General features: G+C 43.8%; 1 protein-coding gene across 2 annotated transcripts; it reads left to right on the top strand.

Moving 5' to 3' along the window:
- The first annotated feature begins 1,054 nt into the window (after window positions 1–1,054).
- Window positions 1,055–27,991, top strand: RAB34 (RAB34, member RAS oncogene family). Of its 2 annotated transcripts, none has more exons than XM_083172372.1 (11): window positions 1,055–1,339; window positions 3,618–3,712; window positions 7,677–7,768; window positions 12,419–12,484; window positions 14,256–14,357; window positions 16,254–16,318; window positions 19,011–19,062; window positions 19,159–19,240; window positions 20,443–20,533; window positions 23,906–24,013; window positions 25,350–27,991. In XM_083172372.1, the coding sequence occupies exons 2-11, from the start codon at window positions 3,659–3,661 to the stop codon at window positions 25,415–25,417; spliced, it is 780 nt and encodes a 259-aa protein (XP_083028498.1). In that variant the 5' UTR covers window positions 1,055–1,339; window positions 3,618–3,658; the 3' UTR covers window positions 25,418–27,991. The 2 variants fall into 2 exon arrangements, with proteins under 2 accessions (XP_083028498.1, XP_083028496.1); XM_083172370.1 differs by having other exon boundaries at window positions 12,416–12,484.

The following is a 27,991-nucleotide window of genomic DNA, read 5'->3' as shown; positions in this document are numbered from 1 at the left end:
AACACCGGCCCTCCAGATGTTGATGAACTACACATCCCAGCATGCCTTGCATCAGTTTCAGCATGGCCACATAGCAAAACTAATGCAAAGCATCCTGGGATGTGTAGTTCATTAACATCTGGAGGGCCGGTGTTGCCCAGCCCTGGTATAAGGGGTTACTATTGTGTTGCATGATTTGTATAAGGGGTATATGGTGTGGTAAACTTAGGTTACCACATAAAAGTTGCTGACATACTGTCTACCAAGTTTCGGTTTTCAGTATTTTTTTATGAGTGGAGTGCCATCTCACCACGCAAGTATCTTAGGACATCGGCGTCCTGCGGGTGCACCTTTGGAGTGCACCCGCCAATATATCTCCCTGCATTTTTCTTATGCCAGCCCCCTGCATTTTCCAGGCATATGTAATTAGTTGAAAGTATTTACACAAATATAGACACACCCATGAGCAGACCACCCAAACAGAACACTGGTCACGCCCCCACATTATTAGGTGCTGGCCGCAACCCCTATTATTGCGCATAATAGGCCCTTGATCATTTTCAGCTCCAGGCCTATTTAGACCTTAATCTGGCTCTGATTGTGGCCCCTGCTATGCAATGCCAAGATTATAGGCATTGTACATTGGTGAGTGTGACTATGATGATGGCATTCAGTATGAATTGCACCATCGTGGTAAGTGGGCACCTGTGGGATGGGCAGCTATGAGAGGTTTACCCATTGTTCCTGGTGGCCAGGAGTGCTACCTGATTTTCATAATATATATATATATATATATATATATATATATATATATATATATATATATATATATATAATTAACGGTTGCTAAGCCTCTCAGTAATTATGACACAATCAGAAGAACCTATGCTGAGCCAAAATGTGATTTCCAGAAGATAAGTTTTATTTTAAACTCCTTTCTAAGTGCATTTATTTTAAATACTATATACAGACAGACAGAGATGTAATAGGATGTAACAGGTCTAGCGATGAAGTGGTAAATAAGGAGGGGGGAAGTACTTATGCTAATTCCCCATCTATGTGAGTATGTGGCTTCTTCTCTCAGCATGGGGTGCTCACAGGCACTTCCTGGCCGTGTACACAGCATGGGGGCTTAGTCACTGCTCTCATCCCCCATTCCATTTCAGCAGAGGAACAGAGTCAGCAACTGGGGGTGGGAATCAGGAGAATAATAACCAGGCGACTGAGAGGTTGGAGTCACAGTAACAAGACGCAGCTGTAGCAGCTGGGCCGGCTCCTCCATCTCCCTCTCTGCACCCTCGGCTAACTGTGTGATCATCAGCGTGACACTTCTTCTCCAGGAGGTACTGCTCTGTGCCAGGTAAGCAGCCCCCCACTCCAACACACACACTCACCATCTAATCACCTAGCAAGGCACATGGTGTCTGCAACAAGCTTATGTTTTTTTTTTTTTTTTTTTATGTGTGTGTGTGTGTGTACAATACAGTATACATTTACGTGACATATTACAAACAGTGTATGGGGTTATTGTGATGATTACAATCTTATAATCACAATAACAATTGGAATAGAAGCAGGATTAGTAACCCCGGTCCTAGTAGGGTAATGTGTGTGTATGTATGTGTATAACTGCATTCCCATCGCTGTGGAAACGTGCGGTGTAGCCGTGGTGCTGCGTGTGTTGTAGCAAGCTGTTGTCATGCATCCTGCCGGGGCTGCTCTGCTCTGTGCCTGGTCTGTATGGAGCTGCAGCCAGTGCTCTGTGCCTGTTATTTGTGGTGCTGCCTGTGCTCTGTGTGTTCTGTGTGTGGATGCTGCCTCTGCTCTGTGTGGTTCTTGTGCTGCCTGCTACAGTTGAGATCTCCTGGAATTTCCTGCTCTCATGTTACTGCCACAATTGTGCACACTTCTCCCCAGCCAGGCTTTGTGCAGCATTGTTATAGGAGGATCCAGCAGTGGTTCTCCTGCACACTCTCTTTGGGGTTTATGTAAACTCTTACTCAAGATGGTTTAAGAGTGAGGTAAGATGTTTTTTCTATGTTTCGGAAACTATTTTCTCACTTTTACAGTGCTTCACTTTTTGGAAAAATAAACTTTAGAGGATTTAAGGGCTGATTTATCACCATCTGCATCTGAGGATATGGATGTGCTGTAGTAATAATGTCTCAGTTTGCAATGTGGGACCAGATGTATCAATTATCGCAGGTAGGGACAGAGCATGCAAGAAAGCCCTGTCCCTGCAGTGGATCTCCACTCTTCATGAAACATACCCCGATTTGGGCCCGTGGGGATCACCGATAACAAGCGGCCCTCGCCATTTAACCCCTGCGCCAGCACCTCACCGTATTCAATATTCCGGGGGAATCCTCGCTGTCAGAGCCCAGCGAGGATTCCTCCAAACAGCGAGGCTCACAGCTAATGCAGGGAGCCTGCTGCATTTAGCTGAGAGCCTCGCTGTTTTAGCAGCCGCACACACCACTTCCCTGCCACTGCAAAAACCTAGCGGGGGGGGGAAACAGAGTGTGCAGCGGGTCAGTTGAATACTGACCGTGCGAGCTGTGACATCGATAGTTGCTATCGATGGCAAAAGTGCAACTGACCATCAATAGTGTATACATATTCAATGGATGACCATCAATGTTTTTATATATTGATGGTCATCCATTTTCTTTGATTGGCCTGTAGTAATGCGGGGGCGGGGCTTCGTGGGTGCTGGGGGCGGGGCTATGCTCCGTGTCCTGACACCTTGTGGAAAAAGCAAAAACGAAACTATTCATTTTAGCTTGACATCGATGGTGGGAAACCATCTGGTTCTCCCCCATCGATGGCAAAACTATTCGACATCGGCCATAAACCATCAATGATTTCTAATCATGGATGGTCGATGGCCATCCCTATATCGCAGTGAGACGTGTGTAAAGCTGGCGTTATTATCGCGGGGCTCACTGCAGGTTTTTCAGTACTTTTTGTAAATTCATCCAGATCGCATTTTTCATTACAAGTATGGTAAATGCAATCTGGTTACTTAAAAACCTAAATTAAGGGGTTTGGAGCAGTTTTTCACAAAGACTGCTCAAAAGCCCTTTAATGTCTTCAGGTGATACTAAAATAATGTGAAACGAGTGTGAATATTTTGAAATATGGAATATTGTGAAATTTTAGGATTTTCTCAGCATGATGTTCAGTTTAAACTTTGTTTACTGTACAAAAGCATTAAACTATTGTGTAAAATCCCTACAGGCTGTGTGTGTGCGTGTGTGTGTAAGGGGTATATGAAACATAAATGTATTCTGTGTTTAGATTTGAGTCGCACCCCCAAGTATCTCATTATAGTATGAAAATATAAAAATCCCATATCCAACATATTTCTGATCCCAAACATTTTAAATATGGAGATTCATCCCTGTATAAACATTCCAGCTAAATGTATAAAACAGATGAATCATCCATAATCTCCTGGTTACTTATACACAGTGACTACACATGTACTCATATCTGTGGGAGGAATCAGCAATGCATTGATGTATGGTTTTCTTATACCATTATCATGACTGTGAGATTGTGGCTTTAACCATTCACTTCATTCGATCACTTATTATTTCTAATCGTAATTTAATCATTTACTTTGCTTCTAATAGGAACTTTTAACCACAGTCTAGAGCCCAGAGAGCGGTTAATCATGAGCGTCCTTCCCCCAGTGCGGCGAGACAGGATTGTGGCCGAATTGACCCAGGTAAGGAAATGATTTATAATCTAGAAAGTAAAGAATTGCTGTACCCTTGTGCTGTATCACTGAATCAAATACAGCACATACATATCCAGCTTTATCTTACAGTATCACTACTGTATTGTTCTGACTCACTCGGCCCATCTGAACTTGAGCACTTTGGATGACTGCTAAGGCTTTGCAGTGACATACTATGCCTGCGGCGCTGAAGCACGTTTTGTGTTGGGTGGTATGGTGGGACAGGCCGACAGTCGGAATTCCGATGGTAAGTATACTGACATTGGAATTCTGACCGCCGGTACTCCGAATGGGGGACGAGCGCAATTAAGCCCCTTGCACACTCGCCACCCTGCGGGCTCGGTTTCTCGCTGCGCTTGCCACAGGTTCTATTCCGGGTTGTATTGTAAAGTATTTTTTCCATTAAATTCCCATATACAGTAGGTAAGGCCAGCATAAGTATTGTGGATACCGGCCCAGACCATATTATCTTTCTTCTCATATGCTCCAACCCTCTGCTACTTACCTTACTTAGTGGTCCATGTATGAATAATCACAATTGCTATGCAATTTGGGCACAATACTTGCAGCCAAAATCACATTGCAGAATGCAATTACTTTGCCAGCATGAATGAATACATGCAGTGACAGGGCCTCTGAAAAGAGCCTGAACCTTCGATGTTCACTTCAGTGATGTGGCTCCTGCATGTGTAGCAGCCCTTACTGGGGAGGGTTCCAGGGGAACTAACACCATCTTTAGATGATGTTAGCTGCTGGGATCAAGCTCAGGAATGCTTTGCGTTTTGATAAGTCTGACAGCATTGCATCCACCATAGAGACCTATAGGGGTTGCGGATTAAGAGGAACATCCTGACCATCGCTCACGGTGCTTCTCTGCAGCTGGAGTAAGTCTAATCCCACTCAGCCTGCCTGTCGTATGGCAGTTTGTGAGGCCAAAGAAACTGCACCTCATAATCCTTGGCCTGACCACTCCTGGAAATATGGAGGCTATATGCCCCTTTTTCCCGGAGCCGTTGTCTACCCCAGTCCCTCCTCACAAACCTGAATTAGCCACATAGACAGTTAAAAAGGAACCCATGGGTATATAACATAGGGTATGTGTCATGTCACATGCTGCCATGCAAGCACATTAGCTGGGTCCATACCTCAAAACAAGGTTATGCCAATAGCTATCAGTTTGCTTAATAGACTTTTAGTAGGGACAGGATGTCCCAGGACCTGAAATGTAATAATTAATTACAAGCAAACTATGTTTGTTTTGCAGATATGAAATATAGGTAATGTGACAAATATGCCCCTTAGCCGCTACTTCTGATGGAACTGCACTCAAGTGGGCACATTTTTGTTGATCTATGGGTGGTGTAATACTGTGTTCCTTTGAAGCTTGTAATGCAATAAAAAAATGTGCTTTGCATGGGATTTTGTGAATTTGCAGCCGTCCTGATAGAATAGCACTTACAAAAAGAAACTACCTTTTGGGTTCCCATGATTTTATGTTTGCATTTCTAGAATTGGTTTGTTTCTTTACTGCTGATATTGGGATTGTTGCTGAGTTGGCCGCAAAATAGTGGTAAAGGCCCATACACACTGGGGGATTTTGAGCTGAAAGCCGCTCAAACTTGGTGTTTTGAGTGGCTTTCAGCTCAAAGCAGCCCAGTGTGTACGGCGCGGTGATGCGCACTCCCACATCATTGCCGGGAAAGCCATTCATCTGCTGGTATTACCAGCAGATGAGCGGCTTTGTGGACTGTTTCCATAGCAGTGCTCTATAGAAAGCGGTCTGCCATCCGCTGACAGGGCAGGGGGGAAAGCCGCTCAGTGTGTATGCACTGGTCGGTTTTCCCCCCAGCGATGACCACGATCATCACTGTCCATACACACTGGGCAAAATTGCCCAGTGTGTATGGTCCTTTAAGGTAATTAACACACAATGAAAAACATGTAAGAATACCATATTTCTTTCAAACCATTTCCACATGTATACAGTTTGGCACCAGCAGCATATTAATCTGGTTCACTCCAGGCATACATCCAATACATTTAACTTTGTTTTGTGTATTTGTGTTTTTTTTTCTTGCTTGCAGAATACATGTTCGCTATTAACTTTCAATGAGAATCCTAAAACGTGTCCAATACATCAGAAACCGCTTTACTTCTTATGTGCGAAAACTGTGACTGTTTTAACATTTTATGTAAGATTTCCTGTCTCTTTTCCCTCCCACTAGTGTGTAATGTGACACCCTCTCATTGACAGTCCTCCAGCACTCTCACCCTAGGTGGTCCCTGTGTTTTGCATTTAGCCTCAGGTCCTCATGTCTATTCAAGTAGGATCAGGGAGGCAGCACAACTGGCTAATGACTGTGGTGCCAGACAGGAAGTTACAGTTACTTTCTCAGCTGCAGATGAGGTGGAACATATGCCTGGAGGACAGAGCGCAGACACAGCAAACAGCACAAGCAGCATCTGAGAGAGCAGATCCTTGTGTTAGTATTTACACACAGTTTTGTATCTGATGTATCTAGATCAGGGGTTCTCCTATCCTGGACCCCGTCAGACAATAGAAAAAAAATAATACAGGACAAGTTCCGGCAAAATGTCCACCATATGGGCCAGATTCTCTAAGCTTCAAAAGTGATAACATGGAGAGTGATGAACAACCAGCCAATCAGCTCCTGCCTGACATTTTTCAAACACAGTCTGTGACATGGCAGGTAGGAGCTGATTGGCTGGCTGTTTATCACTTCTCCATTTTATCACTTTTGAAGCTTAGAGAATCTGGCCCTTAGTGAGGTTATTAAAGTGACGAGGATGAAAGAGGAAGGCAATGGGTGTTTACTGAATGACTTTTAACCTAGATCACGGACATCGGATCACTAACTCACCATTGGGTGACTTACGGCACCTATGGGGACACACAACACGCCCATCACAGAGGCTGGGAAATCTTTGTCCATCGAGATAATTGGAACTTCAAAAGAAGCACCAACTGGACCTGAAGGAGGTGCATTGAGCCAAGTGTACATAACAAATGCACTTCTTTGCTGAAGTGCAGCTTAGAGCCATAAATTGCACACATGTATAGAGCAAGGTCCGCATGCATGGTCCGCAGAGCACATGCGTGGGCCTCCTATAATTGACAGGGTTGCAAATTCACAGCCCAACGTACGGGTGTGGTATATGGTCCCGACAGTCGGGATCCCGACTGGCCGGACTCAGACATTGCGTTCGCACGGACCATAAATTTCGCAAGGGCAGCGATGGTAGGCATATGTGCATGCGGAGGGTCATTTCTGCGCATGTGCATATGCCGGATGAGTGCGTCTACAGCGAACAGGGTGTTCCCTGGGCTCACGCACCCAAGTATGTGGGCGGAGAGGGGTGGGTCATTTGCATATGAGAACACCCAGCATTTCATAGGCGTTCCCATGAGAACGCTGGGCGTTCCCATGCTAATGGGCCGATGGCGTGGGGGGACCGGCAGCTGACATCACTGTATGGAACCCACTTCCTCCTGAGGGTTCACGCATATATAAGTGACTTGAGAGCCTTGTGAATCAACCAATGTTCTGACCAGTAGGTTGTTAAGGCTAGAACTGGCAGTAGGTACAGTGGAGAGTCTGATCGGCACATATTAAGGCTGCTCACAATGTAGTTTTTAAAATGAACCCTAATGATTTCCCTGATGATTGTTTTATTCTAACCGACAACATAAAATAATAAGTTGCCATTTAGGCTATGTATCAATAAAGTCTGATTCATTTTGCAGGAACTTCTCTGTAATGGGTTTGCAGGAATTCATTTGTCATTGTCTTAGATCTACTGTTCACGCCACACCTAACAGCTGTGTGTCTATGAAAAATGTAAAGCATTTCATCTTAATAATAAACATTCAATTGTACAAATGGTTGTGTAATTGTGTCAGAGTTGACTTTTACTTTGCTCTTTATTCTAGTGTTTCAAAAAAGAAGTGTGTCTCCAAACCAGGGATTCCTTTAGTCCCAAAGTCATCAGTGCGTGCAAGCAGCAGAGAACAGGGACTGTGGGGTAAGCAAATACTTATTTATTTACAGTTTCTTATATAGCGCAGCAGATTCCGTTGCGCTGTACAATAGTAGACAGTGATAAAAGTAACAACAGACAGACTTGGGGGTTAGAGGGCCCTGTTGCAAGCTTACAATCTATAGGGATATAGGAGGGAAACACAAGGACAGGCATCAGTAATAACATAGCAGTCCGACCAAGTTACAAGTCCAGAAGGGAAGCTATATAATACATAAGTGCCTCAGTGGTTTATGTGTATGGAACGTAAATATGACAGGCTTGCCTGAAGAGGTGAGTTTTCAGGGAACGCTTGAAAGTTTGGAGGCTAGCGGAGAGTCTTATTGTGCGTGGAAAGGCATTCCATAGGATGGGAGCAGCCCAATGAAAGTCCTGTAAAGTAGCTTAATACCACTTTTACACAAAAACTACCGGGTCGCACCCGGATGCCACCCGGAAGTTGTTTCCTTTTACACCGGTGTCCCCTGGCATTATACAGGGTGGGCGATGCCGGTGAAGTCGGGCCCTGAGCCAGCGCTTGGAGATGACATCATCTCCAAGCACCAGGAAACTCTCCAGTCAGAACCAACACCAACCAACACACTGGGGGTAAGCTCAGCATCCAGGAAATCTGCTGGGTTGCCCCCAGCCCCCGTTCATGATGTGAATGGATGCCGTACACAGGCATCCATTCACCTCCCTGCCTCCGCTGCTGTCTGTATAGTACCACAGACAGCAGAGGAGGCTGTACATGGCCCCTGCCAACCTCTGGACTGACAGAAGGACGCTGCGGTCCAGAAGTTGGGGCTCCCCTATTGGTGGAAATGAGTCCCTGGGTCGGATGACCTGGGTTACCCATTTACATGGCCCATGACTCCGGGGAAGCCCCATGTCCTACCCTGATAATTTGCCGGGTTGGACACCCGGGGAACAGGACATGGGTTTGTTTTCTTTGTTTGTTTTTTTACCCCTTTTACACCAAGCCCCGGCCCGGACTGAAGAGGCAATAACCTGGGTCGAGGCTTTTTTTGGTATTATATATGACTAAATATCTGACAGTTGTGCAGGGTACAATGTACTGATATAAACCTGTGTTGCTAAGGGGGAGATTCAATCGCCGTCGAGCATCTCCCGTGGGGGAGATGCTCGACGGGCCCTATTCAATGCTGTCTTCCCCGACAGCATTGAACAGGGTTTCCTGTCAGAACGAGCCCGACATCTCTAGCTGTCGGGCTCATTCTGCCGAGAACAGCCGGGAAGTGACGAGCTGCCGGCTGCAGCTCGTCACTCCCCGGCCGCAACTCGCGGCCACGCCCCCTTCTCGCCGCACGGCGGCCGGGACATTGAATCCCGACTGCCGAGCTCCAGGCGAGCTCACCGAGAACGGGACAGGGGCACGGCTGTCGCGCTAGCTCGACAGCCGTGCCCCTGACATTGAATACCCCCCTAAGTGTGGTGTTTTAGCAGTAAATGTACAAAGATGGGAGATGCTCTATGGAAGATGGGATGTTGGCCCATAGCATCCGATCAGATTCTATCTATCCTGAAAGGTGCTACATAAATAAGAAGTAGATTCTGATTGGTTGTTATGGGCAACATCCCATTTTAATACAACTCACATCTTAGTGATACCCCTTTTACACTAGCAAGCTGGGTCGCACCCAGGATTTTGTACCCGGCTTACGTATAGTAAGCAGATAACTGAAGGGATGTTATTTATGACATCTAGTGGATTACTTTTGTCTGGCACCTTTCATCAGTGGTTGTCTTTTAGATGATATTCTTTGCTCTTGTAGGCATTTCATTCTATTGCTGTAATTGTTCTTTGGGCCATTTGTCATTGAACCGTTCCTTGTACAAATAAGGTGGTCCTTATAAATGAAACAGCCTACATGTTAATCATATGGTATGCCACATTTTCACCATGTTTTTCTCTTATGCAGTTTGTCTGCTGTTTAGGAGAGTACACATATGGGACTGTGTGACCAGCCCAACCTCACATAGTGGCTTCTGTGAGGGCCTGCCACACTTTCTCGGCTTCTGTGAGGGCCTGACACACTTTCTCCACACGTTACTGGTGACTAGTTTATATGTGATGTCATCACACCAGGCCGCCTGATTATGTACCGATTAAACTAGGCCTACACAATGAAAGCCATGTACAGTACTGCACTGGGTGTGTCAGGACCAGGGTTGTTCCTTTACAAGTACAATAACTGCCCAGAACAAATTTTAACAGAAAAATATTTTTCTCACTAATTATAAAATCTGATTTAGATTATTCAACACTACAAACCGTCTGTGTTTTGAGAGACTCTCGAACACCCCAGTGCCCCATATTCCAGTCTTTCCACTGGACATATTTTAAACCTGCAATTACAGTTATTTTTCTTTAACAGAGATGTCAGTAGCTGTTCTGGGCTTAACCCTTAGGGCTGTACTACCTACATTACTGGAATGTGTATTTCTTGTGATGATTGTTTTTATTCTTAGTTTATGTTTTATGTAGACGTTGCGATCCTTTGTGCTCATTCCTTCCCACCCAGACTCTCCCAAACATCCCTTCTTCTGGGAACTCTGCCCACTGTATGTAGGTTTTTCCAGTGGAGGTCAGAGCTGCCTCTGTGCCTGCACTCAGTGCTATTTATTATTGCTGGAGTTTAACAGCTCAATCTTTACCATAGTAACGATAAATCTGCTGCCACCTTTGGAACCCGGAATACTTAATTACCGAACAGGGAAATTAACTGGTTCAATCTATTTTATTGTATTGGCACAACTGTTATACCTTCCAACTGTCTGACTTAGGAGGTTTGGGCCAGAAAAACAATATGTAATATGTAACCCCCCCCCCCCCCATATCCAGGAAAAAAACAACCTTCATAGTAATATTTTTTTACCTTTATAAAAAATTTGCTCAATATGAAACTACCGGGGGTTAGGTGTGTTCCAGTGCCCCTCAGCACAAGGCCGGCTTTCTCAGGAGGTGGTTCACATTTTATTTGCGGCCTGATTCCCCATGTAATTCAGCTCTATGTTCATCTGTCTGGGTCTGATTCCCACTATGACAGGGTGCCGGGTGTAGTGTGAGCTGCACTGCCTTGTATAAAGGCCTCAGTGGTGCTCTCCCTTGTTTGTCTCCACACATTTGCAGAAACTAGTTGAGGCAATGAGCACTGGGGCTGGAATTATTTATGTAGTTATCTGTTTATTGTTTTACACAATATAAATGTCAGGGGATGGCAATGAGGAATGGTCATGCTGAAGCTTGGTAATCACCATATGATGGTGCAACACAGCGATGCAGGAATGCAATGTATTTATACATCATACACATTAAATAATCTGCTGTATGATTGCATTATGTATGGTTACATGCTGCATGAAAACACCTTCACACCGCAGAGCAGTTTGCGCTACACCCTTACACTGTAGTTTGCGCTACACCCTTACACTGTAGTTTGCAGTACACCCTTACACTGTAGTTTGCGCTACACCCTTACACTGTAGTTTGCGCTACACCCTTACACTGTAGTTTGCGCTACACCCTTACACTGTAGTTTGCGCTACACCCTTACACTGTAGTTTGCGCTACACCCTTACACTGTAGTTTGCGCTACACCCTTACACTGTAGTTTACGCTACACCCCTACACTGTAGTTTGCGCTACACCCTTACACTGTAGTTTACGCTACACCTTTACACTGTAGTTTACGCTACACCCTTACACTGTAGGTTACACTGCACCCTTACACTGTAGGTTACACTGCACCCTTACACTGTAGGTTACACTGCACCCTTACACTGTAGGTTACACTGCACCCTTACACTGTAGTTTACGCTACACCCTTACACTGTAGGTTACACTGCACCCTTACACTGTAGGTTACACTGCACCCTTACACTGTAGGTTACACTGCACCCTTACACTGTAGGTTACACTGCACCCTTACACTGTAGGTTACACTGCACCCTTACACTGTAGGTTACACTGCACCCTTACACTGTAGTTTACATTACACACACACTGTATTTTACATTACACTCTTACAATGTCATTTACACTACACTTAAGCCTCATATACATTATATGATCCCCGCCAATGCCAATATTGGCGGTGGCAGGGACTCAGGCGGTTGCTGGCATTGCCAAGTTAATGTACTCTTGTTGATGCCGATGGGAAGAGAGCGATGAGAGTAGCGCGTGCTATGCTGCAGCATGGCCGTCGTTAGCGAGGACCTCTCTTGTCTGACCTGACAGGCAGCAAGTTATTTCCGCTGTATTAGGGAGGATTCATTGTTTAATTGATGCCTAATATCAGTTACATTTGTTGCACATAAATGGTTTACGACATGAGAGCAAGCAGCATATAAGTGTCTGACGTGTGCCTGGCATAATCCAGATCCACCTGCTACAGTTACCAACCGGAACACATCCTAAGTGAATGAACTGGAACACAAATACAATTCTCACACGTCTTGACATTGCAGAAACTAATTACACAGAAAGCTTTAGAATTTCTAGCCACATATACAATATGTATGTTTATGAAGATGTTATGTGCCTGTAAATATTAATTACATCTACAGTCTTTTAGCTTGCTTAATAATAATCATAGATTTATTTGTGTTCCATTTTCACTCCTTTCCCAGCAGATTTAAGATCTCCAAGGTTATTGTGGTTGGTGACCTGTCAGTGGGAAAGACATGCTTAATAAATAGGTAAGTGGGCATTTTATGTAAACCTCTTCTGCAGCACACACAAATGGGTTGTATTCATTCATAGGCAGGGCCAGCAACAGAAATCTTTAGGTCCAGTACACTGATCGTGACTCTGGGATCCCCCTGCATCCAACCACTATCACCTCCAGCATTCACACATCCCTATTTTGTATGTGCATCAATTACCTTATAAGGCAGTATTCAATGAACATTATCGGGTGTGCAGCGATTCCTGTTTAGGATTCGCTGCACAGTCGCCGTGTTCCGGAGCCTCACTGTCCCCCTGCTATCCCCGTATTCAACGTCACAGGGGCCCGCTGCCCCTGATGGCGAACCCCTGCGGCGTCCTGCAGGGAGCCGGGGGACGGCGGCAGGCAGGGAGATGGAAGTCTCCCTGCCTGCCCCAGAACATATGTGGAGGGGAGGAGGGCTCCCCGGGACCCAGGCAGCACAAGCTGCCCCCCCGGGAGAGCCAGCAGGGAACCGGGTATTCACTGCTCTTGATCGTGCATATGTAATGATCGGGAGCAGTGAATATATGAATATGTAATGAGCGGCTCCCGGACCCCTGCTGGCTGTTATGTGTAAAAAAAAAAAAAAAATGTTTTTTTAAGTTAAATATATATTCATGTGCTATAAGCACATGAATAAAAATAACATGCCCATTCACAGAATAAAATTCCTGATTTCTTTGACACCAAATGTAAAAAAAAAAAAAACTTTTATTTTAAAAGTTCACATGAAAAGATGGCGATTTGCTACACGGCGACACACGGCGAAAATCACTTAGAAAGATGGCGAAAAGTGCACGTTGAATAGGGTGATTCACTTTCTGCCACAAAAAAATCACCTTCCAACGCGAAAATAGCACAAATTCGCAATAAAACATGGCGAATTGGCCTCATTGAATACTGCCCATAGAATGAAAAATAAATAAACTAAAAATACACTTATCTCGCACTGTTACACATCCAATTTGGCGGCATAATGCTGGCCTACCATTAGTATGATACTGGGTCCGCTGTTATGCTGCTAAAGAGGAGGGTCTTATGACATTACCTTCCCTCTGTCTGCTGAACATCAAGGTAGAATAAACTCCGCACATATAGAAAAATACAAACTTTGCACATATAGGAAAATACAAACTCCTCACATATGGGAGTCTGGGTTAAAATGAACCCTAACGCGTTAGAACTGAGAGTAGATGGCATGACTAGTGGAACTTCAGTCAGTATAAATATGGCCTCTAATTCCAAATGGGTAACACTTGTGACAAGTAGGACTTTTAGCTACACAATGTTGTATTTTGAGATGGTTTAGTCACTATACCAATGGTTCCCAAACGTTTTGAATCATGGCACCCTAATTTATCATAATATATTTCACAGCACCTCAAGGCCAAAAGATTGTTACTGAGAATTTCAGAAAAAAATATTAAATGAAATAAGTTGTGATTAGATTTTATCCTTTAGGTTCAGTTATATGGGTGAGGACCATGATTCACTTCTGTTTACCCACATATTTTATAATTGGAAGCCACGAGCACTGATTTTTACCTATTTCATTGGCCATAAATACATTTTATTGGTTCTGGACCACCAACCTAAGGCAACCCTGCCAGTGCCCCGAGGCACCCCATGGAACCACGGCACACAGTTTGGGAACCACTGCACTATACGTATATAGATGTCCTTTTGCCATATTCGGCTCTGACTGTAATGCTGAATGTGTTGTGTCCCGGGACTAATCCCCCTGTTATTTTTATTTTCAGGTTTTGTAAAGACATCTTTGACAAAAACTACAAGGCAACAATCGGGGTAGACTTTGAGATGGAGAGGTTTGAGATCCTGGGAGTTCCTTTCAGTTTACAACTGTGAGTAACAAGAAATGTGGATGAACGGACTGTAAACTGTTCCCCTCAGGTTTCTCTGTTTCATCCTGACGCCAGTTTCAACATAAATATATCTATGCGTGACCCAACACGTTGCCTAAGATTACTAGTCTCTGCTCCATGTAAGGCTGGGCACATGAAAACCTGCAAAGCATCCCAATAATTGATTTATCCTGTATAACATACTGTGGGCCAGATTCTCTAAGCTTCAAAAGTGATAAAATGGAGAGTGAAAAACAGCCAGCCAATCAGCTCCTGCCTGACATTTTTCAAACACGGTCTGTGAAATGGCAGGTAGGAGCTGATTGGCTGGCTGTTTATCACTCTCCATTTTATCACTTTTGAAGCTTAGAGAATCTGGCCCTCTATGTCAGAATGGATGTCTCAGTGTAGCTGGGAGGGAAGATTGAATTTATATTTGGGTAGAAATTGGCTAGGTTTGCTCCTGCATTGCGTGTGCAGTTCTTTACTCATATGAAGAGTTGTATGCATTTCTGTTGCCGGACAATTGATTTGCTACTGGTCATCATTATCTGTGTGCACTTCCACCAGTCCTATCCTTGGTGCCAAATATCCATATGAAAAAGGCATAATTCCTAACTTACAACTACAACTTGAACTCGCTAATCTTTGCCATTGTACAAATGCCTTGTTGCTTGCTACCCAGTTACACCGTATCAGTCCCAAGCAGAACTGCTAATTGTTTGCATATGGGTGGCGGATGGGGTCCCGACAGTCGGGATCCCGACAGTCATTAACCCGACGTCGGGATCCCGTCTGTTAAAACACCGACGACTGGGTTCCCAACGGCCGTCGGCTATTTTCCCTCGTATTTTCCCATAGAGGGAGAATAGAATAGGTGGCGAGCGCAGCGAGCCCGCAAGGGGCTTTGTTGCGCTGGCCACGCTGTCTGAGACCAGGCAGTCGGGATCCCGACTGTCGGTGAATCATACCACACCCTTGCATATGAGTCTGCATTGTCTATAGTTGCGTACACTCAGCTCCTGAGCATGCATAGTGTGAATACATTCAAGATACATCTGCAACTGACTTGTGTTCAACTCTGTTTTAATCCCTTTGAGTGCCATTGACAGGTCCTCCATAAAATATATCGTTCCTGATGAGAGAACAAAGGATAGCTTGTACTATATGCTATACTGACTTCTAGCTAGCGCAAATAGAGATCAGTGTGACTCAGAAGTGTACTATTATACAGGAGGCCTTAATATGATCAAGTTACAAGTGCATCAACTTAAGTATATCATAAATCAGTGATGGCTAACCTTGACACTCCAGCTGTTGTTGAACTACACATCCCAGCATGCCCTGCTACCGTTTTTCTATTTGGCCATGCCAAAACTGATAAAGGGCATACTGGGATGTGTAGTTCAACAACAGCTGGAGTGTCAAGGTTAGCCATCACTGCCATAAACCTTCCCTCTCCAAAAATTTACGCCAGACGTAAAGTGTTGTTCACTTGCAGTAGTCGTTTGAAGCCAGCAGTTTAGCAGTTGCCACAAAAATTAATTCTGTGCAGAATTAAACCAATTGCACTTCAAATTGATTCCCTATCCATATGTGACCCTGAGCGATTTATTTCTGTATCCAAACGTGATATTCTGGCTCTGGGAAGATATTCTCATCAAATGAGAAAGTAATCGCCACTGTCACAGAGTTACTTTTTCTAGCATTATGAAAAAAATTGAATCTCACTGGACCAAGTGTATCACCCTCATGGGAAGGCATTTCACTTGCTCCAATCAATTTTTCTGTTTCCCCCTAAAAATGTCTTTTACTTGAAAAAATAAGCTCAAATAGAAATTGGTTACAGAAAGGCTATTTTTTTATAAGTTATGTTTTGTGTCATTATTGTTTTAGCTGGGACACAGCCGGGCAAGAGAGGTTTAAATGCATCGCTTCCACATACTACAGAGGTGCTCAAGGTATGACTCATTGCTGGATGGTTGTTGGTGATGTCTGGTTACAAGAACATGTTGCTCTTTTGTTGCTTTTCCTGTATTTTTGATTTTACATGTGTGTCGGTGTGTAAATATAAGTATACTGTATGGGCCCTTATTCAGAAATGTATGCAATCGTGATGGTTTTACATCTCAGATGGTGTGAGACTTGTGCATACACAGATGATGCATTGCACATGTGCAGACCTCATTATTGGCCTTATTCTGGTTGAATCGGACGGATGTGTATTTTGGATGGGCACCGAGTGTTTTTAACCCCGCCTATCGTACGGATCGCTCGAATGCAGTAGGACGCCAAGCGAATGGACCGCGAGTGGATGTTTCATGTGAACACTTCCCCCATCTGTGGGAACCTCCCCCATTCTCCGATGGTCGCTGACCATCGAATGATGAAAACGATCGTTTTCTGCACGGAATTCACGCCGTGTTTGGACGTTCGAGGCGTTCACACATGCGCAGAAACGCCTCTGCACATGCGCAAACACAAAACATCGGCCGTCCATCCGCACACGCAGCCGTCCGACTCAATCAGAATAAGGGCCTATGCGAGAATGCTGTCAGGTACAGAAAAGAGGGGAGGTCGTCTCAGTCTTCTAGGGTGCTGAAGCCAGTGGCTGTATCCTTGGATGCATCTTGACCTGCTTTAGCGACCAGAATTCCCCAGGAATCCTGAGTAACCTGATGATTACACAGATGACTACGGTTTCGCAGACGATCCAACGCAGCAGCAGATCAGAGAAGCAGACAGGAAGCATCTATTTAGCAAGATGCCTCCTGCAGTCGCTGCGTACATCTCTGAATCAGGCCCATTATATGTATGCTGATAAAAAAACAACATATCATTAATGAATGTGGTATATATATTCATGAGTCCCCACGAGATTACAAATGCTCCTTATGAACATGTCTACAAAATATTTTGGATAAGGAAACACTTACTACAGACTGTCGATCATGTACCATACAGGATATGAATGGTTTCCTCAGCATTAATACAGATTCTTTCTTGTTCTCATGTGAATTACACCCAAAAAGAAGAAAGAAAAAAGCACAATAGTGTAATATTGTTAACAGAGAATTTTCAGTGTGATACGCCTTTAAGTGTTGAAAACTCGTACCAGATTTTTTGTCTACCTGATTAACAGTAGACAAATGCGTTTGTGATTTGAGGGGGATAATTCACCACCAAGGGAATCCACTCTGTCTTCTATTTCCCAGATTTCAGACTCAAAGGGATGAGAAAGACATCATGGTGCAATACGTTTTAATAGTAAAAACGGTACTTATGTAGTATCTGGGCGTCCGATTTAGAAATCGCATGCGACCAAATCGTATGCGATGCGATGGTCAAGATTTTTCCATAGGATTCAATGTTAAAATGGTCTGAGTCCATTTTAACATAGAATTCAATGGGAAAAAGGGGTCCTTTTCCTTTCCCCACTATCCAAGTGGGCATGGAGTTGGATATAAACCTGTGGCGAGCGTAGCGAGCCACCGAGCCCGAAGCGTGGCGAGCGGACACAGAATACTTTTTAAGAAATATGCGGCCGCTCGCCACGCTTCGGGCTCGGTGGCTCGCTGCGCTCGCCACGCTATATAAAATCAACTCTATGCCCACTTGGATAGTGGGGAAATGAACAGGACCTTCTTAACATTGAATCCTATGCAAAATCGCATCGAATCGCATCGCATCGCATCTGATTGTATGCCTTAAGGTAAGGCATACAATCACAAAATCGGCAGCCCAGATACTACATAAGTACCGTAAAAACAATTCCTTTTAAAATACACGGAGGGTATATAACAGAGGACTCTCACCATTTGCGCATGTCCACAATGCAATTGTAGACAATCAGAGCTTATGATGTAACAAAAGCAGGCGTCCCTGGAAACTCCTTCACAGTGATAAGAGCCTCTGCAATCCTCCTCAGCGTGTGGGTAGCCGACCGGTTTCGATACAAAGTATCTTCTTCAAGGCTGGCTGTCGATCATGATTTACATGATTGTGCACAATTTTAATGAAAAGTTGTGTAAAAAATAAATAAATCTATGAGCATTGTAAACTTGTCCAGTAGATGGCAGTATCCACATCCCTTTAATTACAGTTGGTCTGCATCTTCCAGCTGCGTACACTAGAGGCAGCTATTTTGTGTGTTTAACCATTATTTATGAGAATGCAGCTTATTTATTCACAACACTAATGGGGTCATTCTGGTTGGCTCCCAAAACAGCAGTATTTCGCTGCTTAGTGAGCCTACTAACATCGCCCGCTGGGCATGCGAGTACCTGCCCAGGCCACCCAGCGATTATCCCTGCTGCACTAGGAATGGATGTTTTGCATTAACATCCATTTGCAGGGTAGCATGAAGCCCCGTAATCATTCGATGGTCGCCAATCGTTGAAACGCAGGGAGTTCAAATGTGAACGCCCCCTCCCCGCCTCCATCACCCCTCCCCCTGTGCAAGCGCCACAGAGGCTTTGCACAAAATCACTGTGCACAGGTAAATATGCGCATTCGCAGTGCTTCAACATCGGTCCCCCGTGCAAACATGCGGGGGACCGAGCCGATCAGAGTGACGGCCTGGGGCACTTCGCTGCAATAATTTGTTGTTTAAATTGTGCATTTAATAAACCTAGATATGGTTGTCTCTTTCAGCTATAGTTATAGCCTTTGATCTGACAGATATTTCATCGTTAGAACACACAAAGTAAGTGAGATTCTCATTGGCCTGTGTGACAATCTGTAATACATGCCTGCAATATGTTGGATCACTACATTGACACTGACATTACTTGACTGACAGGCAGTGGCTTCAGGATGCACTAAAGGAAAATGACCCCTCATCTGTGCTGCTTTTTCTGGTCGGTTTAAAGAAAGATCTCACTGTAAGTAATATTGTATCACTTCTCTTGTCTCCAACGTTCTCCAAGATTCCATTCTTGTTTCAGGCAAATCCAGAAGAGTTTTATAAAAAAATAAGAGTTTATTCTAGAAGCAGATTTGGGGATATTGAACCTTTTTGCGTATGATACAAAGTTTTGCATGGCTAATGCTACAATTATAACTAATAATTCTTATTAGAGCCTTTTGTACCTGTTTCTAATATATAAACCAAGGTTCAGATTTATTTTGATATTGATCTCTTCTTTGTAAAATTATTAATTGGAACCCTGAAATATGGAATCTCTGTATATCTAATAATAATGTCCTCTCACCGCTTTTCTAAAATTTGAACTGATGGTTTAATAATCGTCATTTATATCATATATTATCACTTCTTAACCTCACATTATTATGACGCATGTATGACCATGTACTTGTAAAAATGTGATGCAGCCCACACACGCACCGATTCCAGCGTGCGTTGTGGGCTTAACTAGCACACACAGCATCGCATCGTATGCCTTGTGCATACGATGTGCATGCGATGCGATGCTGTGCTAGAAAAAGCTAGTACAAAAAGTATGTGCAGCACATACTTTTTGTACTGTGCGATGGGGTGCCGCGGGAGCGCGCACCCCATCGTACAGCATCGCACCGCTGGCATCGGCGCGTGTGTGGGCTGCATTAGCAAATGTATCTTGTAGCTTTTTTTAGTTTTATTTAAGCACACTGGGCCTAAATCAGATGTGGTCGCAAATTGGCTATTGTACGCAAATCGGTTGATGTTTTCCTATTGCGCATTTGTCTGAGCCGAACGGTTGCACTGAAGAATTAGTCCCAAAGTTAGTGACATCAGGCCCAAAGTACCATCCAATCAGCATTTAACTCCTTTTTCAAACCGCCTTCAAAAAGGCAGTTGGGAGTTTATTGGTTGTTATTCTATTTCCTCTCCATGCTTTGATACATCTGTATCTGATTTGTAGTCCATTATCTGTATGATTGTAGCATGCTAGGCCAGCTTAAGAAATGAGAATTCATTTTAGTGGTGTTTAACATCAGAAAAGGGTAAGATGAAGGGTGCATGTGCCTTCATATCTGAATATTTAAGCTTTTCCTTGTATTGGATTTTCCTGCTACTTAAAAGTAAAAGGATGATGTAATTGTGTTAATCATTGCATGTATTCATGTTGTCTTTTCTATGCAGTCCCCTTCTCAGTATGCACTCATGGAACAGGATGCTATAAAGGTGGCTAAGGAAATGCATGCAGAATATTGGTCTGTGTCCTCATTAGCAGGTATGGTCAGCGTCTCTTTGTAACTCCATAACATAAATAATAACAATATACAATTAACAATGTTTTTAAAGGTGCGTACCCATGGTACGATTTATGTTCCATATGATATTGTATAAGATTTCCCAGGAAAGTCCCAGTGGTCAAAAGCATAAGATTTGTGCTTAAAATAACATACAATGTGCATAAGATATCATATACGATATGACGTCACAGCTGTACTACACTATACTATCTTATGCTTTCTAGACAGAATTGAGTTGCATGTTCACCCGAGCAGCTCCCTGCCAGACGACCAGCGCGCATCGTACGTCGGATAGTGCGTACACACGGTAAGATATAGTGCACTATCTAGCATGCTATTCGAAACTAGCTAGATAGTGTGCTAGATTTTGCACTATATCTTACCGTGGGTACGCACCTTAAGACTCTCCCTATATGCTACAGACATTGACACTGGCATTTTGCAGGTACCATTTAGTTAAGCTGCCAGTTGAGTACTTGTGAGTCATCTATTTCTCAAACTAGAGACTCTAATGTACTTGACTTCTTGCTCAGTTGTGCATCGGGTCCTCCCACTTCTCTTTCTACTCTGGCTAGAGCCTGTTTGTGCTGTTCACTAAAGTGAGCACCTATTGTAGGAAATGTTCAGTTATTTGGCAATTTCTCGCATGGAATAGCCTTCATTTCTAAGAACAAGACTAGACTGTCAAGTTTTACATGAAAGTTCTGTTTTTTGAGAGTAATATCGAACCCACAAATGTGATACTCTAGATACTGAACTAGCTCAAAGGAAGAACAGTTTTATAGCTTCTATAACGAGCAAACCTGTTTTCAGCTGTGCTAACATAATTTCACAAGGGTTTTCTAATCATCCATTAGTCTTCTAACATGATTAGCAAACACAATCTACCATTAGAACACTGGAGGGATGGTTGCTGGAAATGGGCATCTATACTCATATGTAGCTATTCCTTTAAAAACTAGATGTTAGCAGCTAATATAGTCATTTACCACATTAACAATGTATATAATGTATTTCTGATTCAATTTATGTTATCTTCATTGAAAAAAAAACAGTGCTTTTCTTTCAAGCATAAGGACATTTCTAAGTGACCCAAAATTTTGAACAGTAGTGTAAATTCCCCAAAAAAATTGCATCATAGGAAACCCATCACTCTGGGGGGCGTGTCCAGCATCTTCGGAGATGCTGGGCTGCCTCCAGAGACTCTGGCTGTACCGTTGGTTCCTCTTTAGTAACAGGAGCCAGATGCTGCTGAGTAAGCTCACACTGAAACACCAGGCAACTGTCACTACAGAGGAGCCTGTGTTTTGGTGTCATCCCCTGGAAGTGGGACACCCAGATGCAGCCTGCATCCTCCGCACATGTGACACCTCTGCTTGACTAAAAGTTTAAATTTACCAGTGATCAAATCATTGTATATTTTTAACCTTCTAAAAGAACTTCATCTTATCCCTCGATAGTGTACCCATTCCTCTCAGAATGCCTCAAACTTGACTTTGGTGACTGTGAATAATTCAAATCCCCCCACAGTCAAGCATCACTCACTTTAATCCCTCTGCTTCACCAGACGGAAAATGTATTAACCACTTTACTGATGAAGTTTCCGTACCGAAACATGGCAAATCAGCCAAATTTGGCTGTTAAAAAATGGGGTGTTACCTGTGTGACGTGAAGCAGCTACTGGAGGAGGGGAGAGCAACCCCTCAGATACAAGAAAAAAAGGAATACACCAATGAACAATTAAAAGTATGCAAATTTAATAACACATAAAAACAATTGCAAATATACCTCAATGCAGTATCCGTTCCTATGAATACCGCCAATAGTCCACATGTAACAATGGGGTAATTGTTGGATGAGTGAAAATTCCACAGAGGGCCACCAATATGACAGTCTCTGCAAATGCAGATGGGTTATAGTTACCACAGTGCAGTCTCCAGGAGATTTTATTCCATTTTAGGATGCATATCAGCAAGTGTTCTCCGTAAGGTGGTGAAGAGGAAGTCCAGAGGTGGTGCTTTGGGGGTGATGGAGTGAGTGGACAAGGTCTGTTGGTTGGGCGGCTGGTCCGGATCCGGGGTGAGGTGCAATAAAGTGCTGGAAGGCTGTCAGAGGTACAGGTCCTGTACCTCTGACACCTTCCTCTTCACCACCTTATGGAGAACACTTTTGGTATCCTCAACCCTATTTGATCTTTATTTCTTTGTAAGGGTGTTCATATGCCTTACAAATATTGATGTATTGTTAATTGTTTCTTTAAATGTTATTATAAATACCGGTACTTGTGAGTTATCCGGGCGTCCGATTTTTAAATCGGGTCGGATCGGGACATCGCATCGCATGCGACCATCGGATGCGATGCGATGCGATGACCCGATTTTTCCATAGGAATCAATGTTAAAATGGACTGAGTCCATTTTAACATGGAATTCAATGGGAAAAAGGGGTCCTTTTCATACCCCTACTATCCAAGTGGGCATGGAGTTGGATATAAACCTGTGGCGAGCGTAGCGAGCCACCGAGCCCGAAGCGTGGCGAGCGTAGCGAGCCCCGCGAGGGGACACGGAATACCGGCCCCTCGCGGGGCTCGCTTCGCTCGCCACGCTTCGGGCTCGGTGGCTCGCTACGCTCGCCACAGGTTTATATCCAACTCCATGCCCACTTGGATAGTAGGGGTATGAAAAGGACCCCTTTTTCCCATTGAATTCCATGTTAAAATGGACTCAGTCCATTTTAACATTGATTCCTATGGAAAAATCGGGTCATCGCATCCGATGGTCGCATGCGATGCGATATCGTATCGCATCGCATCTGATTGTATGCCTTAACTTAAGGCATACAATCAAAAAATCGGACGCCCAGATAACTCACAAGTACCTAAATACCATGTATAGGATTTATCCAGAAACTAAATACAGCTATTTTAATTGGTTTCTCCTTTTCAGTATTATAAGTACCTGTCAAACACACAATGCTCCAGATTTTATCTAGAGATTAAGGGGTTTATTCTAGTTCATTCTTTCTGACAAAATCCTTCTTAGATGGACAAAACCATGTGCACTGCAGGGGGGCAGATGTAACATGTGCAGAGAGAATTAGATTTGGGTGAGTTATTTTGTTTCTGTGCAGGGTAAATACTGACTGCATGATTTTACACTGCAATATAGATCTCACTTTGAAGTAAAACCCCACCCAAATCTAATTCTCTCTGCACAAGTTACATCTGCCCCACCCACAGTGCACATGGTTTTGTCCATCTAAGAAGGATTTTGTCAGAAAGAATGGACTAGAATAACCCCCTAAGTCTTTAATCTACAATAGTCAGATAAACTATTACTATGATTTTCTAGGTGAAAATGTAAAAGAATTCTTTTTCCGAGTGGCATCCTTGACATTTGAGACCAGCGTGCTCGCTGAGCTGGAGAAAACGAACGCCAGAAAAATCGGTGACGTAGTGAGTGAGTATTCAAGGCCAGGTTGGGAAATTGCAGAGAGAGGTTATAGATGTGCTGTTCTCTGCTAATGAGTTAGTGGAGTACAGAACAGTGCACTGTCTATTGTTTAATAATCTAGACTTCTATGAGGCCCGGTGTCATTGCATCAGAGAGTACTGGAATATAGCACGGAGTTCTATGCTTATGCTTATTCCTATGAAGTGTACTTCAGACAGATCCTCTGTATTATGGGCCCGATTCGGGATCACTTGTTGCAATCCAAATTCGGAACCAGCCAAGACAGCCAGCGGCTTCGGGGAGATTCACACTCCCCGGGCCATTTGCTGGGTCGGGGGTGGTAGCAGGGGAACATCCAGTGTTTTATTGGTATCCCCATAAAATGCTGGGTGTTCCTCTGTAGAAGCAGGCGGGTGATGCCTGCTCATGCACAGGACGTCCGCGCCACCCCATCTTCAGCGAACGGCGATGGGAATAAGACAGTATAGACTGACCTTTATTACTGACCATTGTATGATCTTTCTCCCCTTCGACCACTAACCCCCTAGAGGGAGAATAGAATAGCCCGCAAGGGGCTTTGTTGTGCTTGCCATGCTGTCTGGCTCCGGCCAGTCGGGATCCCGACGTCGGGCTAATGACTGTCGGGATCCCAACTGTCGGACCCCTGTGCCACAACATATCCAAATATCCGTTATCCAAATTATTCCGAAAACCATAGTCTCCAAAATGTACTTTTATTTTTTGCTAAAAACCTCCTGGGGACACCTGTAACTGGCACTACTGGGGACATGATATGTAACTGGCACTAAATATTTGCAAGGACATAATTGCTTGGCATTCAAATTCAGTGTCTGAGGTAGTACACAAACCTTGTTTCATGCACAAATAAAATATATTTGTGTGTATTTCATGTGATTGATGTGTATATACAACATAAATGCAAGATACCTCAAGATGCCTCATTCAAATATAAAAATATTCCAAAGTGCGGAATAATCCATTATCCAAAATTCTTCTGTTCCCGAGCATTTTGAATAATGGATACTCTGTACTTTCAATTACAGAAAGAAGTATTTTAAGAGATACTACAGCCTATTTGTTGTACAGAGGCCAACAACTACATAATCCTGTCATGTCCATCTTCACAATCCAAGTCAGGGACAGACAGCATCTGCTATTAAACTCCAGCAGTGGTCATTTTTTCACCTGCTGGTTGCCGACCAATTGAGTTTCTGGAATAGTTAAAGGGTTTGTCTTTGTTCCCCTGCATTTAACCTGTAACGTCGTTTATGTCTGTATATAATTCTGAACACTAAGTGCCATGTCTGTCTCATGTTTCCAGGGATAAACAGCAATGACAGCAACTTGTATCAAAACACAAAGAAGAACAAGGCGAAGTGTTGCCAGTGAATCGGGAAGGGCACGGCTGATGTTTGCACTGAATAGCGAGATACCAAAACATTGCACAGACTTAGGGGAGGGTGGGGGCTATAACGTTATACGCCCCTAGTGCCCTGCTCTGTTGTAGGAGGTTATACAGGGCTTCTATTTTTACATTGCCAGCTATCATGGCACATTTTATTCCATGCTGCCAGTGGCCTGAAGTACATTGCAGGACCAAGTGCTGCAATACATTTTCTAAGACTGTTTACATAGAAGATAAATGAATAATGCATTGATATTTTTAATGAATTGTAAGGGTGCCATATACACGGGCGATTTCAGCCCCATTTCAAAGCGATCTGACTAGATCGCTTAGAAATAAAGCATGGATTGCTTCATGTGTATAGCACCCTGGCGACTGCGATGCGCGGCCCCAAGCTATGCTATTGCCTGACATCTCCCGTGTTCTCTTTATTGAGAACACGGGCAGTGACAGATCGCTCAGCACACAGGGCTGCACCAGCGATTTGTGCTGAGGGATCTGTCACTGCCCGTGCTGAGCAAACTGCTTAACTAGAAGGAAAGATATTGTGAGCAGGATAGGAAAATTTCCTTTCAGAAAATTAATTACTGACACCCACTCCCCCAATATTGGGTCTGTTCACCTCTGCATCCAAGAGATCGCTGGTAAATTTGGGCATCTGTTGTGGAGAGAGACGCATGCTGCCTCTTCATCTATACATTTAAAAGTGTCAGTGTGTAAACTATTCACTTTCATTATCCTTTATTTTTAACACCCGATGCACAGTGTGTATCTCCCTTGGCACAGGAGACGCATGCATCTAAAAGGGGGTGTGGCCTATTATAAAGTGGTGTGGCCTCGACAGGAATGCTGATGATGTCACTCCTGGCATTCCTGAAGATGCTGGGCTGACCACTGAGACTAGCACCTGCACTCTCTACTCATCCTTTTTGATGAGAATATCACACTGCAGCACCCAGCTCCTGGCGCTTATATAGAAGCCGGCATTTTGGTCTCAAACAATCCGAGTGTGGCACCAGGGTGCTGCCCACTTTTCACGCCACTGCACAGTGCTGTACATTAAAGGGATCACAATGCAAACATATTGCATTCAATTACAGAACAGAAAGAGTTTCCTGGACACATGAGTTTAAAATCTATGCAGTGTGGTTAATGGGCTCTAGATTGGAAGCTTGCCAGCAGGGCTCGGACTGTTGAAAAATGCTACAAAGTATTGTAGTACTATTGCCTTTACTTCTTATACACTACAAAGTGTACACAGCTGACATGGGGTTTACATAAGCAATAGATGGCTAATGTGCTGTGCTAATTGTTTTTAAGGACATGTCATGATTATAGTATCTATAAACATAAAACACAAGGTACCAAAGTAGCAATTGAAGCTGCTGGTTGGGAAAGTGTGATTGGTCTATTTTCAGTGGGGATCTCTGGGAGGGGATTACCGTAAACAGGTACGTAGATGACTAGTTCATATTTAAAATGACATTTTACATATCTATGAGATTGACGTTTTGTATATTTATACTTTATACATGCCTGCATATGTGTTGGAAATGACTCTTGTGTAACTGGATTAAATAGAAGATCACGAGTGATACTGTAGCCTTGAAATCTTTGGGGACATTGCAATAAAGGGATTGATTCCGAGGTGCATTCAGAACCTATGTTTGTGCGGTTAAGCAATTGTTTTGCTTTTGGGACTGCGTGAAAATACTGTGTACATGCAACTCAAAGTGTGTGATGGTCAAAGCATATTTGTATGACGTCGCTATTCCTTAAGATGGTGTCTGCGATCAATAGGCAGTTCATAATGGATTTTGGGGGATGCATTCAGCATGCCAGTGGATGGGATCGGCAGCCCGACAACCACAAGGAGACTAGTCCTGGAATCACAACGGGGATGCCAGAGCCGGAATACCAACGTACAGGGTGGCAAACATAAATATGCGGGGAGCACCAGCATTAGGCATGGGGGGTTTGGTTTAGGTGGTGGGTTACAGGGGTTAGGGTTATGCTCTGGCCGGTTGGGTCAGACTGGGGGGAATGAGGGTTACATTTAGGGAGAGGAAGGTAAATATACTCACCTAACCTCTACCGATATCAGTATTCTGACCAACAGCATCCCCACCGCTGGTTATCTGTATGTATCCCAATTCTGGGAGGTGACCTAGTGTCTTTAGAGGAGGTGTTATGGGAGTATCATGGGAAGATTTAGCACCAGTGCCACAGTGGTCATATAAGAAAGTTATATGGGAGTCTGCTCAAGGAATCGATGTTGCGCAAATGGCAGAATAATCTGATTTTCAGCACACTTAAGCATTGCTCCGATATGCAAAGTGAGCATTGCAGGGCTGGCAGTGCACAATGGGAATGCTTAAACTCTTGTTTACATGTTGTCCCACTAGAGAATCAGGGAGCAATGACAGCCACACATGATCTGTGTGCACCTCTGAATAAGGCGCAGGGTGTCTTTTAAAGGCATTGATATTTTTATGTATACAATCAAAGTGATATATCCCTTTGTAATGCTTGCAAAAATAAATTTTTACATTTTCTGA

The sequence above is a fragment of the Crinia signifera genome, chromosome 2 (assembly GCF_055691185.1).
Source record: "Crinia signifera chromosome 2, ASM5569118v1, whole genome shotgun sequence".
Classification (NCBI taxonomy): domain Eukaryota; kingdom Metazoa; phylum Chordata; class Amphibia; order Anura; family Myobatrachidae; genus Crinia; species Crinia signifera.
This window is presented reverse-complemented; position numbering and strand designations above follow the sequence as displayed.